Genomic DNA, 16,067 nt, shown 5'->3' with positions numbered 1-16,067 from the left:
CTTAAGCCCAGAACCGAGCCCACTCAATTCTCCCAGCCCATTCCCAAACCCTAGCCCACTACTCCTTCGGATATACCCCACCCAGCCCCACTCTCTCTCTCACTTTTCACTCTGCGCCGCTCCATCTAACCCTAATCCTCTCTCTCTCTCTGACCCCTCGACTCCTCTACCTTCCACCGCCCTTTTGCCTTGGTTTCTCCAGCGCCTTCAATGGCGTTTCACCCTACCGTTGCTGTTGCTCTCCTTAAATCCCTGATGCTCACTCATGTTGGAATAACCGTTATTATCAAAGTGAGAAAGGCTCTGCTATTCCTTTCAAGTGTTGTTTCTTTGATAGTACGGGATTCCCTGTGTGAGTGGAGGTATCACCGGGCTTTCCTGACCACTGGAGCCCTGTTTGGTGGTTACCTGAGTAGATCTGAGTCACCGGAGTTCTGTACTTGGCTCCTGCTATTGGTGGCTCTGCTGAGATCTGAGAAGCTGCTCCATATCCGTCACTTTGGCCTTGATCGAACTGCTGCCGGAAGGGTTGCCGAGTTCTGGGGAAAATCTGAGCCCCACCGTGTCCCGAGGACACCTTTTCCCCTCTCTGAATTCTCTTTTCTTTATCTTCTTTTCCTTGTATCACTTTTACTCTTTTTCTTTCTCTTATTGTGCAGATCTTAAGCAGAAGAGGAAGAAGGAACAGAAGACGAAGAGTTAAGTGCTTGAGCACGAAGTGGGGAAGACAGGAGGTTCGGGAAACAAGAGGTGTAACCCTGGCTAGGCGAAGATACCCAACAGTGGTATCAGAGCCACGGTGACCTAGCCAGGGCACCCTCCGAACACATCTTACCCACCCCGCCGCCCCTTGGCTGCGCCATTCTCTCTCCCGACGAGCAAGGAACAAGGTAAGACCGACCTCTCCCCTTCCTGGGAAGGCGGCTCTGGTAAATTTGCTTGCTTTTGCTTACTGAGTTTCTGGTATCTTTCGATCCTGTACTTTCTTGTGCTTCCGCTTGTTGTTCTACATCTCGATAAACCCTTGGTATTCCAAGCCAAGTGAGATCTCTCTTGCCTTGGTCCAGTTCGTCTGGATTCTTCTTTAGAGAAGTCTCCTAGTGCGAGTATCCTGGAAAGCAAGAGAGAGAAGGGTTTATCTAGTGTGGTTGTGTGTGCTTTCTTGTATACCCTGTTGCTGCGTTCTGTCTGCTTTGGTGATACTGTGTATCTGGTAAAACTCTCTCAGATTGAGAGTTTTTTGTCCTCCTTTTGACTGAGATAGTCATTGTTGGAGCCCCTGAGGTGACCAGTGTGACTCCTTGCTCCACAGTTCAAACTGTGCTGAGAACTGGGCTCTCCACTGCTCTGCAACTTCAGTTGTGGTCTCCTGTGGTCTTCTTGACCATTTTTGTTGTGTGACTAATTTACCTTGTGCTCTGCTTGTCCAAGTGCTGCATTCATCATGAATACTGTGCATATGATTCCCTTTAATGGTAGGGATGACTTCCAGGACTGGAAAACCAAGATTGAATGTATCCTTGTAAAAGAAAAGGTTAATAAGGCTATTGTGAACAGATATGATGAAAATACTGCTGATGAAAAATTGAGGGACCTGAATGATAATGCAAGGGCAACTATCCTGTTAAACTTGAGTAGCTCTGTGGTAAGAAAGGTGTCTCATCATAAAAATGCTAAAGATTTATGGGATGATCTGACCACCTTATATTCTGCATCTTCTGAAACCCTTGCATGGTCTTTGCAAAATCAGTTTATGTCTTTTCAAATGGACTCCTCCAAAGATGTTGATTCTAACATGGATGATTTTAATAAGTTACTTCAAGATTTGAAACTTGCTAGAGATGATAATATTGAAAAATATGCTCCTCAAATTTTGTTGGGTTCAATTCCTGAGTCATTTTCTGAAGTCAAATCTGCTTTGAAGTATGGAGGGTCTAAAGTAACATGTGATATGATTGTGAATGGACTAAAAGCTAAAGAAAGTGAACTAAAGTTTCAGAAACCAAAATCTCTGCATGGTGATGTGATGTTTGTGAACAAAAATAATCATAGAACCTCTAATCACAGCTTCAATAAGGGTCAGTCTTCCAATGATGTTAAACATATTACTAATGAAAGACAAAGAGAAGAGAAAAGGCCTAATTTTGCTCCTAATCAGAACAGAAACCAAAATACTGATCAAAAGCCTAGAAAAGTTTGTTGGAACTGTGGTAAGCCTGGTCACTTCATCAATAGGTGCAAAATGCCTAAGAAGAATAGAGATTTTGTCCCTAATGAGCCAAAGCAGGATGCTAATAATGTCTATGAGGAAGATAGTGTCTACATGGTGCATGAACTTGATTTTCAGTACATTAATTACTCCAATGATGTGTCTAAATCTGTAAAATCAAATGATTGGTTGATTGACTCTGGCTGCACATTTCATGTCACACCTTTCAAACACATGTTTCACAATCTGGAGTCTGTCAATTCTGGTCATGTGGCTTTAGCTGATGGTCAAAAGTGTGATATTTTGGGAAAAGGAGATGTTTGTCTGAAATTTGAAAATGGAAGTTTGTTGACCTTGAATGAAGTCAGATATGTGCCTAACTTGAAGTTCAGTCTCTTATCTGTTTCAAAGATTGCTAATAAAATGCTTGATGGGTCTGTAAACTATCTGAGGTTTCAATTTGAAAAAGACTCCAAACTCTTCTTTACTGCTCCTAGAAAAGGTGACTTGTATGCTGTCCAAGCTGAATCTGTGGCTCCATCTGTGATTAATTTGGTGCATGATGACAAGACTGCATTGTGGCATACTAGGCTAGGTCACATGAGTAACAAAGGTCTAGAAATCTTAAGAAAAATTGGTGCATTTGGTAAGGATAAAGACTCAAGCATGCAATTCTGTGAACCTTGTGTGATGGGCAAGCATCATAAGTCTGCATTCCCTGTGTCCAAACCATACCCCAGAGAACATGTTAGTACAGAAATCCTTGAGTATCTTCATGTTGATGTTTGGGGCCCTGCAAAGGTGCCCACCCATGGTGGAAATTCTTATTTCTTGTCTGTGATAGATGTTTTTTCTAGAAAAACTTGGGTTTTCAAATTCAGAATCAGACTAAGAAAAGAATTAAATGCATCAGAACTGATAATGGGCTAGAATTTTGCAATAATGTTATGGATAAATGGTGCTCTGAGTCTGGTATTACAAGACATAAGTCAGTCCCATACACTCCTCAACAGAATGGAGTTGTAGAAAGGATGAACAGAACTCTTCTAGAGAGAGTAAGAAGTCTTCTAGTTGGCTCTGGTTTGTCAAAACATTTTTGGGGTGAAGCCCTTATGACTGCTGTATACTTGATAAACAGATCTCCCTCTGTGCCTTTGCTAGAAAAATGGTATGCTGCTATGGAATCTGAAATGAACTCACTGCATGACAATAATACTTGGATTCTTGTTGAAAAACCTGATAATTGTTCTTTGGTTGAGTGTAAGTGGCTGTTTAAGATAAAGAATGAGGTGGACCATGTTAGATACAAAGCTAGATTGGTTGCTAAAGGTTTCACTTAAAAGGAAGGTGTTGATTATGATGAAATCTTTGCTCCTGTTGTGAAGTTCACCACTGTCAGAATTATGCTTTCTTTGTGTGCTCATTTCAATTGGGAATTAAAGCAAATGGATGTTACAACTGCTTTCCTGCATGGTGACTTAGAAAATAACATTTACATGAAGCAACCTGAGGGTTTTGTTGAAATAAACTTTCCAAATCATGTGTGCCTTTTGAAAAAATCTTTATATGGTTTGAAACAATCCCCAAGGCAATGGAACCTTAAATTTGACCAATGCATGAAAAGCATGAACTTTACAAGGAGTAAGTTTGATCATTGTCTGTACTACATGAAATTTGGTACTCCTGTTTACTTGCTCTTGTATGTGGATGATATGCTGATACTTAGACCTTGTCTGAAAACTATTGAGCATGTTCAGAAATGTTTATGTGAGAGTTTTGATATGAAAAATCTTGGAGATGCAAAGAAAATCTTGGGCATGTGCATTGAAAGAGATAGGGATAAATCCACTTTACTTTTGCATCAGTCAGATTATGTGAAACAGGTCTTGAAGAATTTAACATGGAAAATTGTAATTCTGTCAATGTGCCTCTTGGTTCTCACTTTGAGTTAAGTAAAAAGCAATGTCCTGTGTCTGAGTCTGAACTTGCAGAAATGCAGAACATTCCTTATGCCAACACCATAGGTTCTGTCATGTATTTGATGATAAGCACTAGACCTGATATTGCCTACATTGTTTCCTGCCTTAGCAGATATATGGCTAATCCTGGAATGCCCCATTGGGAAGCTGTTAAATGGTTGTTTAGATATTTGAAAGCTACTGTGAATTGTGGTCTCTCTTTTGATAAATCTGATGATGGGGTCAAATGTGTTGGTTATGTTGACTCGAATTATGCTAACAATAAGGATAATAGAAAGTCTACCACTTCCTATGTGTTTACTCTCTGTGGTTCTTGTATTAGCTGGAAATCTCAATTGCAAGGAATTGTAGCTCTGTCTACTACTGAGTCTGAGTACATTGCAGCCACTGAGGCTGTAAAGGAAGCAATCTGGCTGAATGGAGTCTTATCTGAACTTCAACATATTGATGATAAACCCTTGTTGTTCTCTGATAGTCAGTCTGCAATTCAGTTATGCAAAAATCTTGTGTTTCATGATAGAACCAAACATATAGATGTCAGGTATCATTTCATCAGAGATGTTGTTGAGAGAGGTGAGATCATTCTTGAGAAAATACCCTCTGAGTTCAATCATGCTGACATGGGTACTAAGTGTCTTCCTGTTGCCAAGCTCACTTCTTGTCAGAAAACCTTGCATATGAATGTGTAGTTGTCATGTCCTGCTTGTTTTTTTTTTCTTCTTTCTTCTGCATGTTGTTGTGATTGTGTGTGGTGTTCTGCTCTGGGCTGTCCCTCCACCTCTGCTCTATGGGTTGGCTCTGACTCTGTCATATCAGTCTCTGCATGTGATTTCTCTGCTCTGCATGCTTTTCTCTGCTCTGCATGTGGTTTCTTTGCTCTGTTGTCTGTCTTCTCTGCTTTGTTTGGTCTGCATGTCTGTTGAGTCTTCAATGATAACCTTTGGGTTTGAGAAATGGTGATTTCCCTCTGGGTTGATCTCTGTGGTTTGAGATTGAGTTAAATATGAATAATATTTTTCTCACCCTCTATTGTCTTGTCTTTGTGATAGGATGATAGTAAAAATGGGGCTGTGATGATAACTCCAACTCAATGGATGGCCCTTCCATGGTGACTAAATGATCAATGTGCCAAAGGTGGATATGTGAGGTTGGCCCATTTCTCATTTATCTTCTCTTTCTTTTTCTGGGCCATCACTTAAGCCCAGAACCGAGCCCACTCAATTCTCCCAGCCCATTCCCAAACCCTAGCCCACTACTCCTTCGGATATACCCCACCCAGCCCCACTCTCTCTCACTTTTCACTCTGCGCCGCTCCATCTAACACTAATCCTCTCTCTCTCTCTCTGACCCCTCGACTCCTCCACCTTCCACCGCCCTTTTGCCTTGGTTTCTCCAGCGCCTTCAATGGCGTTTCACCCTACCATTGCTGCTGCTCTCCTTAAATCCCTGATGCTCTCTCATGTTGGAATAACCGTTATTATCAAAGTGAGAAAGGCTCTGCTATTCCTTTCAAGTGTTGTTTCTTTGATAGTACGGGATTTGATTTATGCTTAATTGTTCTAATTTTAGGGGTTTGAATGTGCTCATTGTAAGTTAAATCTTCTGGAAATTGGTGCGTTTTATGGTGTATTTGATGCTTTTCAGGAGATTTAGGTTTTAATGGTGGAAGAGTATAATTTTGGGGATTTTTGGCTAAAAATGGCGTTTTTACGCCAGACCAGATCAGAGCAGAGAAATCGCTGGCCAGAGCAGAGAAATCGCTGGCCAGAGCAGAGAAATGCACCAAGTCAGAGAAGTGGTCTAGGCTAGAGGAATCATAGGCCAGAGAAATCAACCGCTAGAGAAATCACCCGTCAGAGAACTCGCTAAGCCAGAGAAGATAGCCAGAGCAGAGAAATCAACCATTCCTCTGCAGAGAAGCGCCAGCATCAGAGAAGTCAGCACCAGAGAAATCATCCATTTCTCTGGCGTGACCCATTCCCCTGGCGATAGCCATTTCTCTGGCGAGAGCCGCGATTTCCGCCAGAGTGGAGATTACTTGCTGCGCGCGTCACAGCTGGAAGTTACCTTTTCATACACGATTCTATTCCTTTTAGAGTCCGGCTTTGCATGGTAATTTCCATGGTGATCCAGAAGGAGTTGAAGTCTATAAATAGGGCCATAGTTTTCATTGTATAATTAATTTTTGCCCTAGTTTTAGAAGCCATCTTAGAGAGCTGTTGGCATCCGAAGCTTAGGATTTAATTGCTTTCTTAGTGCTTTCATAGTTTTGAGTTTTCATTGTTCTAGTTAGGTTTCAATTTAGTTTTATTTAGTTTTTATGCTTGGATTGTGATTGAGTGACACAATTACATATTCAAGACGTTTTTACGGTTTTTCGTATTTAAATTCAATTTACTTTGTTTCATCATGTTTATGCTTTTCGTTTATGTTTATGTTTTCTTTTCATTCATGCATTTTAAATTATGCACTTTAGTTTCACGCCTAGATTAGAAGTCTTTAAATTCACAAGTATTTTATTTCATAAGTAGGTTTAATTTAGGTTATTTAAAATCTTGCCTAGGGTTTAATAGTTCAATTTGCCTAGTTAATTTTAAGTTCAGTTTTTAATTAAGTTTTTAATTTCAAGTTTTAGTTTAATAATCAAAACCTTTACTGCTTTCTTTTACTGTTTTTCCTGCGATACAATTAAAAGCCCTTTAAGACTTTCCTTGAGAGATGACACTGGGTCAACTTACCATCACTAGGATGTCCTTGTCATATTGCAAGTCAATCTAGAGGTGTTTCTAGTTGAGTCAAATTTTGGCGCCGTTGCCGGGGAAAGTTTTAGGCGTTTTAGTTGTGTCGTTTTTACTTGCTTTATTTAAATTTCTGTTTTTCTCGTTTTTGTTACCTTTCTCTCCCTCCGGTGCGTTTACTCCGTGTGTTAAGTGTTGTGTATGCAGGGACGCCGTAGTCTGAAAATAAAACTTACTCCCCCGCTAGATAACACTCGCACACATACCAGAGTAGCCGTGTTATACTCTGACTCTGATTCTGAGGCACACTCTAAAGCCAGCTCTGAATCTGACCAGCCAGAGCAAACTACAGCCACGGCATAACACACTAAGGAGGAAGAGGCCAGCTCCGCCAATTTCATTCCTAAGCAGAATTTCAACGAGGAAGAGAAGGAGATGGCCCAAAACGTGGAATACATGGGAGACTTCACCAGGCCGGTGATTGGCGATACCAACACGTCGGCAATTGTGCTCCCCACTGCTGTGAGAAACTACAATCTCAAGCCGAATGACTCGAATTTACTACCGGTGTTCCACGGGATGCAAGGTGAAGATGCCCTGCAATTCATTAGGGATTTCTGCACCCAAGTGCAAACGATTCCTCTGCTTACTCTCACGGAGGACCAACTCAAGCTCAAGTGCTTCCCCTACGCACTTAAGGATCGGGCGAGGACGTGGATGCTCTCTCTGCCGCCCAACTCTATCACTACATGGGGAGATGCTTGTGAAAAATTCATGCTGAAGTACTACCCAAGTCACAAGACACAGGAGCTGAGAACAAAAATAATGGAGTTCACCCAAGGAGCGGATGAGCCTTTGCATGAAGCTTGGGAGAGATATGAAGAACTCCTCCGTCAATGTCCACAACATCAATTTCCCAACGTGATGTTAATGCAGTTTTTCTACGATGGGTTAGTAGAAACTGCCCAATTCATGGTGGACAGCACTGCAGGAGGTAACATAGCTCGGAAGACTGCAACAGAGCTGAAGGAGATATTCAAGACCTTAGCCGAGAGCTCACAACAGAAATCAGTCCGTCGAAAAAGAGTTGAGGCCAGCTCTGTGACGCAACAGTTTGAGCTGCAGAAGCAAGTAGCTGATCTTGTGAGACAAGTGGAGCATCTTAAGATGGGTAAGATGGACACACCTCCCGTCCCGGTGCAGAATTCAGCTATGCAGCATGCAGCGCTGCCAAATGTTGAGCCTTGTGGAATATGTGGAGATTTCAGCCATGGAGCTAATGAGTGTCACAGAATGGGCGAGTTCACTCCGGAGGGTCAAGCTGAAGTCTATGCGGCACAAGGATTTCAAGGCTACAATCAAGGGCCAAGCAGACCTGGCTTCGTGCAAAACTACAATCAAGGGCAAAGCTATAATCAAGGGCAGAGCAGACCACAAAATTATAATCAAGGGCAGAACGACAATAATGGATGGAGAGGACAGCAGCCCTATGCACCGCAGCAAAATTTTTCCCAACAATATCCACCGAGGTATCAACAGCAAGGGAATTTTCAGCCTGCGCAGCAACACGCTCAGCCCCAGAAGTCATCACTTGAAGATACGTTGCAAGCTTTCATGGAGATTAGCAAGCAAAATATGGAGATGACTAAGCAGACTATGGAGTCTCAAGCTTCCACCATAAAAAGACTTGAGACCACCGTAGGGCAACTGTCGGGCACCCTGAACCAATTGCAGCACCAGCAGCAGCCGGGAAAATTTCATGGTCAACCTCTGCAAACTCACCAAGCTTTAGCTATCACTGCTCTCGAAGAGCAGACTTGGATACCGGAACAAGCATGGATTCCAGAGAAGACCAGGATACCAGAGCTGACGTGGATGCCTGAACCAACCACGGTACTAGAGCAGAAGAAGGTAACCGCGCTGCCCAGCCCAGCCTTACCGAGTGCCGCGCTGCCCAGCCCAGCTTTGTCGAATGCAGCACTGCAGAGTCCAATGCAGCCGAGCTCTCCTCTGCCAGAGTCAGAGCAGCCGAGATCCCCTCTGCCAGAGTCAGAGCAGCCGAGCTCTCCTCTGCCAGAGTCAGAGCAACCTTCAGCACTGCAGAATCTAACACTTCAGAATCCAGCTATGCAGGAGCCAGCTATACCAAGTCTAGCTCTGCAGCATCCTGCCATGCGTAGTTCAGCTATGCAAAATCCGGCCCCGCAGAGTGCAGCCTTGCCAAGGGCAGCATTGCAATGGTCAGTCATGCCAAATCCAGTTCTGCAAAACTATGGCATGAGAAAGGCACCTAAGCTGATAAGGACGCCAGAGCTAAGCAGAGCACAGGAGCTGAGACGAGCGCCAGAGTTGATAAGGCGGCCAGAGCTAACTCTCCACAAGTCCACTATGCCGTATCGACCACCGAAAGTTGTCCAACGTTCCAGCCCACCTCTGCCACCACCAATTGTTGATCCAACCCAACCATTACCGAAGCAAGGAGATCCTGGCAGCTTTATTCTTAGTATTGGTTTGGGTAGAGCTGGAGAGTTCTCGGGAATGTTAGACTTAGGTGCAGCAATCAATGTCCTGCCGTTTGCTATTTTTCAGAAATTGGGCAGGAAGGAAGATGAGCTTAAAAGCACGAGAACAAGACTTCAACTAGCTGATGGAGCATATTGTAGCACTCGTGGTCTTTTAAAAGATGTTGAGGTCAAGGTGAGAGGAATCACGGTGCTAGCCAATTTCGTGGTGCTTGATGAAGGGCAGGGCGTTATAGGAAAGAATGGACACCTTGTTCTACTCGGACGGCCTTTTATGGCTACTACCCAGACTCGCATTGATGTGGGATCTGGAACTGTGAGTATGGCGGGATCCGGTAGATCGGTAACGTTCTCGGTTTTCGATAAGAAGCCTGTTATTCCTACCTCGTATTTATGTTCTTTTGTTGAGATTTCTGACCATGTGGAAGAAGTGGGAAATTTCAGCGCTAACAGTCTTCTGCCAGCTCTATCCAGCACTCCAGCTCTGACGAGCCCAGCTCTGACTACTCCGCCAACTATGACGAAGGACACTAGCGCTGCACATCTTTTGCCAGTTCTGACGAGCCCAGCGCTGCCCATCCAGCCTGCTGTGATGAGCACTGGCCCGAACGAAGAAAAGGAGACGCCGATTCTCAGATCGGTAGCGCTGTCCCAGAATAAAGAAGGTGTGTTGCCAAAGGACGTGTTTGACCCTGGTGTCGCCCAGTCTAAGGAGAATTTCAGATGAGAGGGTCATCGTATGAAACCCGATTATGGGCAGTTGAGTACTCCGATGGTGGTGGAGTCTCACACTCTGCATGATCCTCACTAAGGGTCAGATCTGAAGTCGGGCTGGCGACTCTAACTCTAGCGCTTGGTGGGAGGCAACCCACCGTTGGTTTGTTTTTGTTTTTCTTGTTCTTTTCTTGTTTTTCGTTGTTTGTTTTGTGTTTTTCTTAAGCTTCGGTTGCTTTGCGGATCCTATGATGCTTGGTGTGCATGCCCTTTTCCGAGCTGCACTTCTCCCAACGTGGCAACTCTCTGCTCTGCACAGACCGTAAATCCCCCTATTCACCACCTCGCACGATGCTTCAGTTTCTCAATGCCGATAATCAGGGACGTTTTCTCAACTCTATTCTTATTTCTTTTGTGCCCTGAGGACATGGCATGCTTTAAGTGTGGGGGGTGTTTTATTGTGTTTATATTGTCAATTGGGCAAAATTGATTTTTCTATGCTTAGTTTTTGGTCTCGAATCTTGCTAATTTATATGAATTTGTGGAAGAGTAGATGGTTTTCGATGCGAGTTTCGGGTTTGTGAATGAATGGTGGTTATTCTTGTTTTACTCTTGATATATGTATCTTGTTTATGCAAAGAATTTGAGTTTTGTTGCAACATGATTGTAAGTTAGTAAAACGTGATTTGTCCGGTAGATGCTAGAAGGAGTGTTGTCATTGTGATTGCCTACGATCGTATCTTATCTGTGAAATGTGAAAAATGTTGGACGAATTGCCAACTTCAAAATTGCCAGCTCTGAAACATCTGGCCTGTTCTAAAACGTGATAGCTCTGAGTCTCTGCTCCTCTAGTCTAACTATGAGCATGGGAAACCACGTGAAAAGACTTTGGATTATATCCAAATGGTTTTTATTTCACGAATTATGACTCAAATGTCGAAAATCTTAAGCACACAAAGTGTGAAAAATGGTGATATTGATTATAAAGGAGATCACATTAGGGAATTCACTTCTAGCGGAGAATTGGGTCTGATCGAATTACTTGCATTACTCTTTTGTTGCTTCTTAAACTTTGAGTTACTTGCATGATCGAGAGATGTGTATTGATTGTAAAATTTTGAATTGACTTTGAGAATGTTTGGATGGAAATTAGCATTGTTGAAATCAATCTCTTCCTAGGATTCATATGGATTTTGCTTGAGGACAAGCAAAAGGCTAAGTGTGGGGGGGTTGATTTATGCTTAATTATTCTAATTTTAGGGGTTTGAATGTGCTCATTGTAAGTTAAATCTTCTGGAAATTGGTGCGTTTTATGGTGTATTTGATGCTTTTCAGGAGATTTAGGTTTTAATGGTGGAAGAGTATAATTTTGGGGATTTTTGGCTAAAAATGGCGTTTTTACGCCAGAGCAGAGAAATCGCTGGCCAGAGCAGAGAAATCGCTGGCCAGAGCAGAGAAATGCACCAAGTCAGAGAAGTGGTCTAGGCCAGAGGAATCATAGGCCAGAGAAATCAACCGCCAGAGAAATCACTCGTCAGAGAACTCGCTAAGCCAGAGAAGATAGCCAGAGCAGAGAAATCAACCATTCCTCTGCAGAGAAGCGCCAGCATCAGAGAAGTCAGCACCAGAGAAATCATCCATTTCTCTAGCGTGACCCATTCCCCTGGCGATAGCCATTTCTCTGGCGAGAGCCGCGATTTCCGCCAGAGTGGAGATTACTTGCTGCGCGCGTCACAGCTGGAAGTTACCTTTTCATACACGATTCTATTCCTTTTAGAGTCCGGCTTTGCATGGTAATTTCCATGGTGATCCAGAAGGAGTTGAAGTCTATAAATAGGGCCATAGTTTTCATTGTATAATTAATTCTTGCCCTAGTTTTAGAAGCCATCTTAGAGAGCTGTTGGCATCCGAAGCTTAGGATTTAATTGCTTTCTTAGTGCTTTCATAGTTTCGAGTTTTCATTGTTCTAGTTAGGTTTTAATTTAGTTTTATTTAGTTTTTATGCTTGGATTGTGATTGAGTGACACAATTACATATTCAAGACGTTTTTACGGTTTTTCGTATTTAAATTCAATTTACTTTGTTTCATCATGTTTATGCTTTTCGTTTATGTTTATGTTTTCTTTTCATTCATGCATTTTAAATTATGCACTTTAGTTTCACGCCTAGATTAGAAGTCTTTAAATTCACAAGTATTTTATTTCATAAGTAGGTTTAATTTAGGTTCTTTAAAATCTTGCCTAGGGTTTAATAGTTCAATTTGCCTAGTTAATTTTAAGTTCAGTTTTTAATTAAGTTTTTAATTTCAAGTTTTAGTTTAATAATCAAAACCTTTACTGCTTTCTTTTACTGTTTTTCCTGCGATACAATTAAAAGCCCTTTAAGACTTTCCTTGAGAGATGACACTGGGTCAACTTACCATCACTAGGATGTCCTTGTCCTATTGCAAGTCAATCTAGAGGTGTTTCTAGTTGAGTCAGGATTCCCTGTGTGAGTGGAGGTATCACCGGGCTTTCCTGACCACCGGAGCCCTGTTTGGTGGTTACCTGAGTAGATCTGAGTCACCGGAGTTCTGTACTTGGCTCCTGCTGTTGGTGGCTCTGCTGAGATCTGAGAAGCTGCTCCATATCCGTCACTTTGGCCTTGATCAAACTGCTGCCGGAATGGTTGCCGAGTTCTGGGGAAAATCTGAGCCCCACCGTGTCCCGAGGACACCTTTTCCCCTCTCTGAATTCTCTTTTCTTTATCTTCTTTTCCTTGTATCACTTTTACTCTTTTTCTTTCTCTTATTGTGCAGATCTTAAGCAGAAGAGGAAGAAGGAGCAGAAGACGAAGAAGACGAAGAGTTAAGTGCTTGAGCACGAAGTGGGGAAGACAGGAGGTTCAGGAAACAAGAGTGTAACCCTGGCTAGGCGAAGATACCCAACAGAAAATGAAACTAACAACCTGCTAAGTTCAACTTTCACTCTTATTCAATTATGCAGGTGAAGAAATAGCTTAATTTCGACTGTAGATGGTACTATCATCAAATAAATCTATGTCACAATTCTAATGATTTTTTTTTTCTTGTGAATTTTAGGTAAAAGCTCATGATTTGGATTGATGTGATGCTAAAACAGCTTTAAAAGTGAAGCTTAGAGGTGCTCAAAATCGTAACAAAAAATAGAGAGAATTTAATTTGACTACGAAAAAATCACCCTTAGTTTGAGGACTATGAATTATAGAATAAATAAATAAATTATAATTATTTATTATTACTTTTTAAATAAAAATTTACATTGAATAAAATAGAAGCTATGAATAAAATACCACCTATGAAATTGACAACTGTACCTTTTGATGGGCTTATTGGATCCATGTCATACGTATTAACAAAAAGGACCTCAAAATGCTCTTATTGGGTCGTCAAGCATGTTATTTTGAAGCCCTTCAACACAATTTTGTAGGTGGCCCAACAGCTATATCATCATCAGTCAGAATTCGGACCCATTTCAGTTACTCAACAAGAAAATATTTCAAGAAAAGATAACTTGAGACTAGTTCTTTCTTCCCCATCTTTAAGTATGTACTAATCAAATCATCAAGATTTGTTGGTAAAAAAATCAATATAATTTCTTTCCGAGTCCAAGAGTATCAATATACAAATTGCCTTTTTTGCTTACACTTAAACAAAATCCCTGAAATCATCCATAGATTTTGGACAATTAAACAAATCAAGGGTAGAAAAGTTTAGCAAAAAGAAGTTCATTCCAAGTATCTTGAAGGCCAGGCAGACACCAATGCACACAATCCGCATAGCTCACCGGATTGGCCAGCTGCTCGGGCGTCAAAGGGCCCCATTGCTTCTTGTAAATGGAGGTGTGTGCATCCTTTCTGTAGCTCGACAGCTGCGTGATGTTGAGGAACGTGATCGGATACCTCGACTTCCTAAACACTTCCCCTATCACGTTCATCACATTCTTCCGACAGTCTGAACCCCAGTAGTTTGCATCCTCAATCATATTTGTCTCATTGTAGCAGTTTCCCTTTCCATCCCCTCCCCAATCTCCGCTCCTGTAAAATATTAGATTCAATATCTTGCATCAGACAACAATGTTATACTATTATTCAATGGCTCATCGTGTCATGATTTTCCACTGACTTTGCATGTGTAGGCGACATGCTCGTGAAGAAGACTCTCGTCTTGCTGGGATCCATGTTTTTCTTGGCCCACCGCACCATGCTTTTCATCGCCATTCGATAAGCTTCCTCCGTTGGCACCTCCGCTATGTCTTTGTCTACATCGTCAAAGCTTCCTTGTCTGTTCAATCACAAAAATATAAATTACTTATACTTTTTAGTTCGAAAATTGAACACGATTTCGACTTACAGTATCTTGAACTTGATCCCCGTCATCCACCACAGATAGGTATTGAACACCATTATATCGACTCCTTTCCAATACTTGCCGTGCTTGTTGATGGAGCCCTTTCGCACCAACCTGTCGCTTATTCTGTGCACGATTGCATCGTCGGAGTTGGACTCCATGAGAAACGGCGCCCAGTAGAATTCAATTGTTGCATTGTAATCCTGCAAAACGAATCAAGCTGAAGCTATTGGATTTGTTTGATATAATGTGCATATGCAAATTAATTAATATACCTTGGCAGTGAAAACCGTTAGCGAACCGTTGGTGATCATGGATTTGGCGTGATCGGGTATAAGCTTGTGAACAAGGCAAACCATGGAGACGAACTGCCCCCGGTTCAAAGAGTCGCCCACGAACATCATTCTCTTGCCTCGCAGACTTTCTAGTATTAATGTCGCGTTGAAACTGTCGTGTTTGATCAACCACAATTAAGATGCTTTTCTTTTGTTGGATACATATATAAATTTTTAAACACATATATATAAAGAGAGAATAAAACCTTGGAAGAGAGCAGGCGTGAGGCTGCCATCGCCAGTGCTGGTAGTCGGTGTCGGGGCGGCCGTGTTCCCGACACGTCAGCTGCGGCTGGATGTACGGACAGTCAGACTCATCGTACAGCGGGCGGGTCTCGTCCCACACCCACCGCCCGCTGAAGACGTCGCAGCCGCTCTCCGCCTCTCCCACCGCGAAAGCTAGCTTTTCTCCCTTCTTCTCTTAACACCAAAATAATGCATCTCACATATATTAGCCCAAAAAGCCAGACTCAAAACACGACAAGTCGAAACAACTCACTTGTTGCCGACGACAGGCTCCGGTAGGGGCGGTAGTCCTCGAATTGGCCGCCGATGGTGCAGCTGAAGTCTTCACCGTAGAGGATCGTCACGAACAGAATAAAGGCCAATAGGGTGAAGAGGTACGGCGACAGCCGCCCCTTGCGGAGGAGGGCGGCGGACGGCGTCGCCTTCATGGTTTTTTGCTATTGAGGTTAATGTGTTAATTTTGCGCTGATTATACACGAGGAGTGCGTGCTTGAATAAATACAAGTATGCAATAGTTGGGAGAAGCTTTTGATTCCAAAAGTTTCTTTGCTGTATGGAAAATTGTTTTGATTATAATTAGCTTGTGTGAAGTGGAACACAAGTAATACTAATATTTAGTTTTAGTTTAGTTTTGCATCAACATACAATTATGGTTCTCCATTATTCTTTAGACGGAAGGTGGAGGGTGCATTTGGATGGTTATGCTTTACAGTCTGTTATAGTGACTTGTTAAATAATTCATCGTAAGGTTTTGGATTTTGGAGGCAATCTTGAAATTTATCTTTAATTTTGTATGCTTGTGCGGCAATGATTTTCTCCAAGGTCAACCATCTACCTAATGCATGGAAATTTTTTTATTTTTTATTTTTTTGACAATTAAAAGAAATCGAGATTTGGAAGTTTTATTGGTATTGCCGGCTTTAAAAATATTAATTAAGGAAACTAACTCCACTAATAT

The 16,067-nt window shown here is 42.2% G+C and overlaps 2 protein-coding genes across 2 annotated transcripts; one reads left to right on the top strand and one right to left on the bottom strand.

Moving 5' to 3' along the window:
• The first annotated feature begins 4,109 nt into the window (after positions 1 to 4,109).
• On the top strand, positions 4,110 to 4,877 carry LOC130998222 (secreted RxLR effector protein 161-like). The gene has a single exon (XM_057923651.1). The coding sequence runs from the start codon at positions 4,110 to 4,112 to the stop codon at positions 4,875 to 4,877; it is 768 nt and encodes a 255-aa protein (XP_057779634.1).
• An 8,871-nt stretch (positions 4,878 to 13,748) lies between these two features.
• On the bottom strand, positions 13,749 to 15,865 carry LOC131002013 (protein trichome birefringence-like 33). Its single transcript, XM_057928689.1, has 6 exons — positions 15,363 to 15,865; positions 15,070 to 15,283; positions 14,804 to 14,975; positions 14,532 to 14,731; positions 14,304 to 14,462; positions 13,749 to 14,215 (listed from the first exon to the last, which is right to left on the bottom strand). The coding sequence occupies exons 1-6, from the start codon at positions 15,535 to 15,537 to the stop codon at positions 13,876 to 13,878; spliced, it is 1,260 nt and encodes a 419-aa protein (XP_057784672.1). The 5' UTR covers positions 15,538 to 15,865; the 3' UTR covers positions 13,749 to 13,875.
• Between the last annotated feature and the right edge of the window lie 202 nt (positions 15,866 to 16,067).

This window comes from Salvia miltiorrhiza, chromosome 8 (genome assembly GCF_028751815.1).
Source record: "Salvia miltiorrhiza cultivar Shanhuang (shh) chromosome 8, IMPLAD_Smil_shh, whole genome shotgun sequence".
In the NCBI taxonomy this organism is placed as follows: Eukaryota; Viridiplantae; Streptophyta; class Magnoliopsida; order Lamiales; family Lamiaceae; genus Salvia; species Salvia miltiorrhiza.
This window is presented reverse-complemented; position numbering and strand designations above follow the sequence as displayed.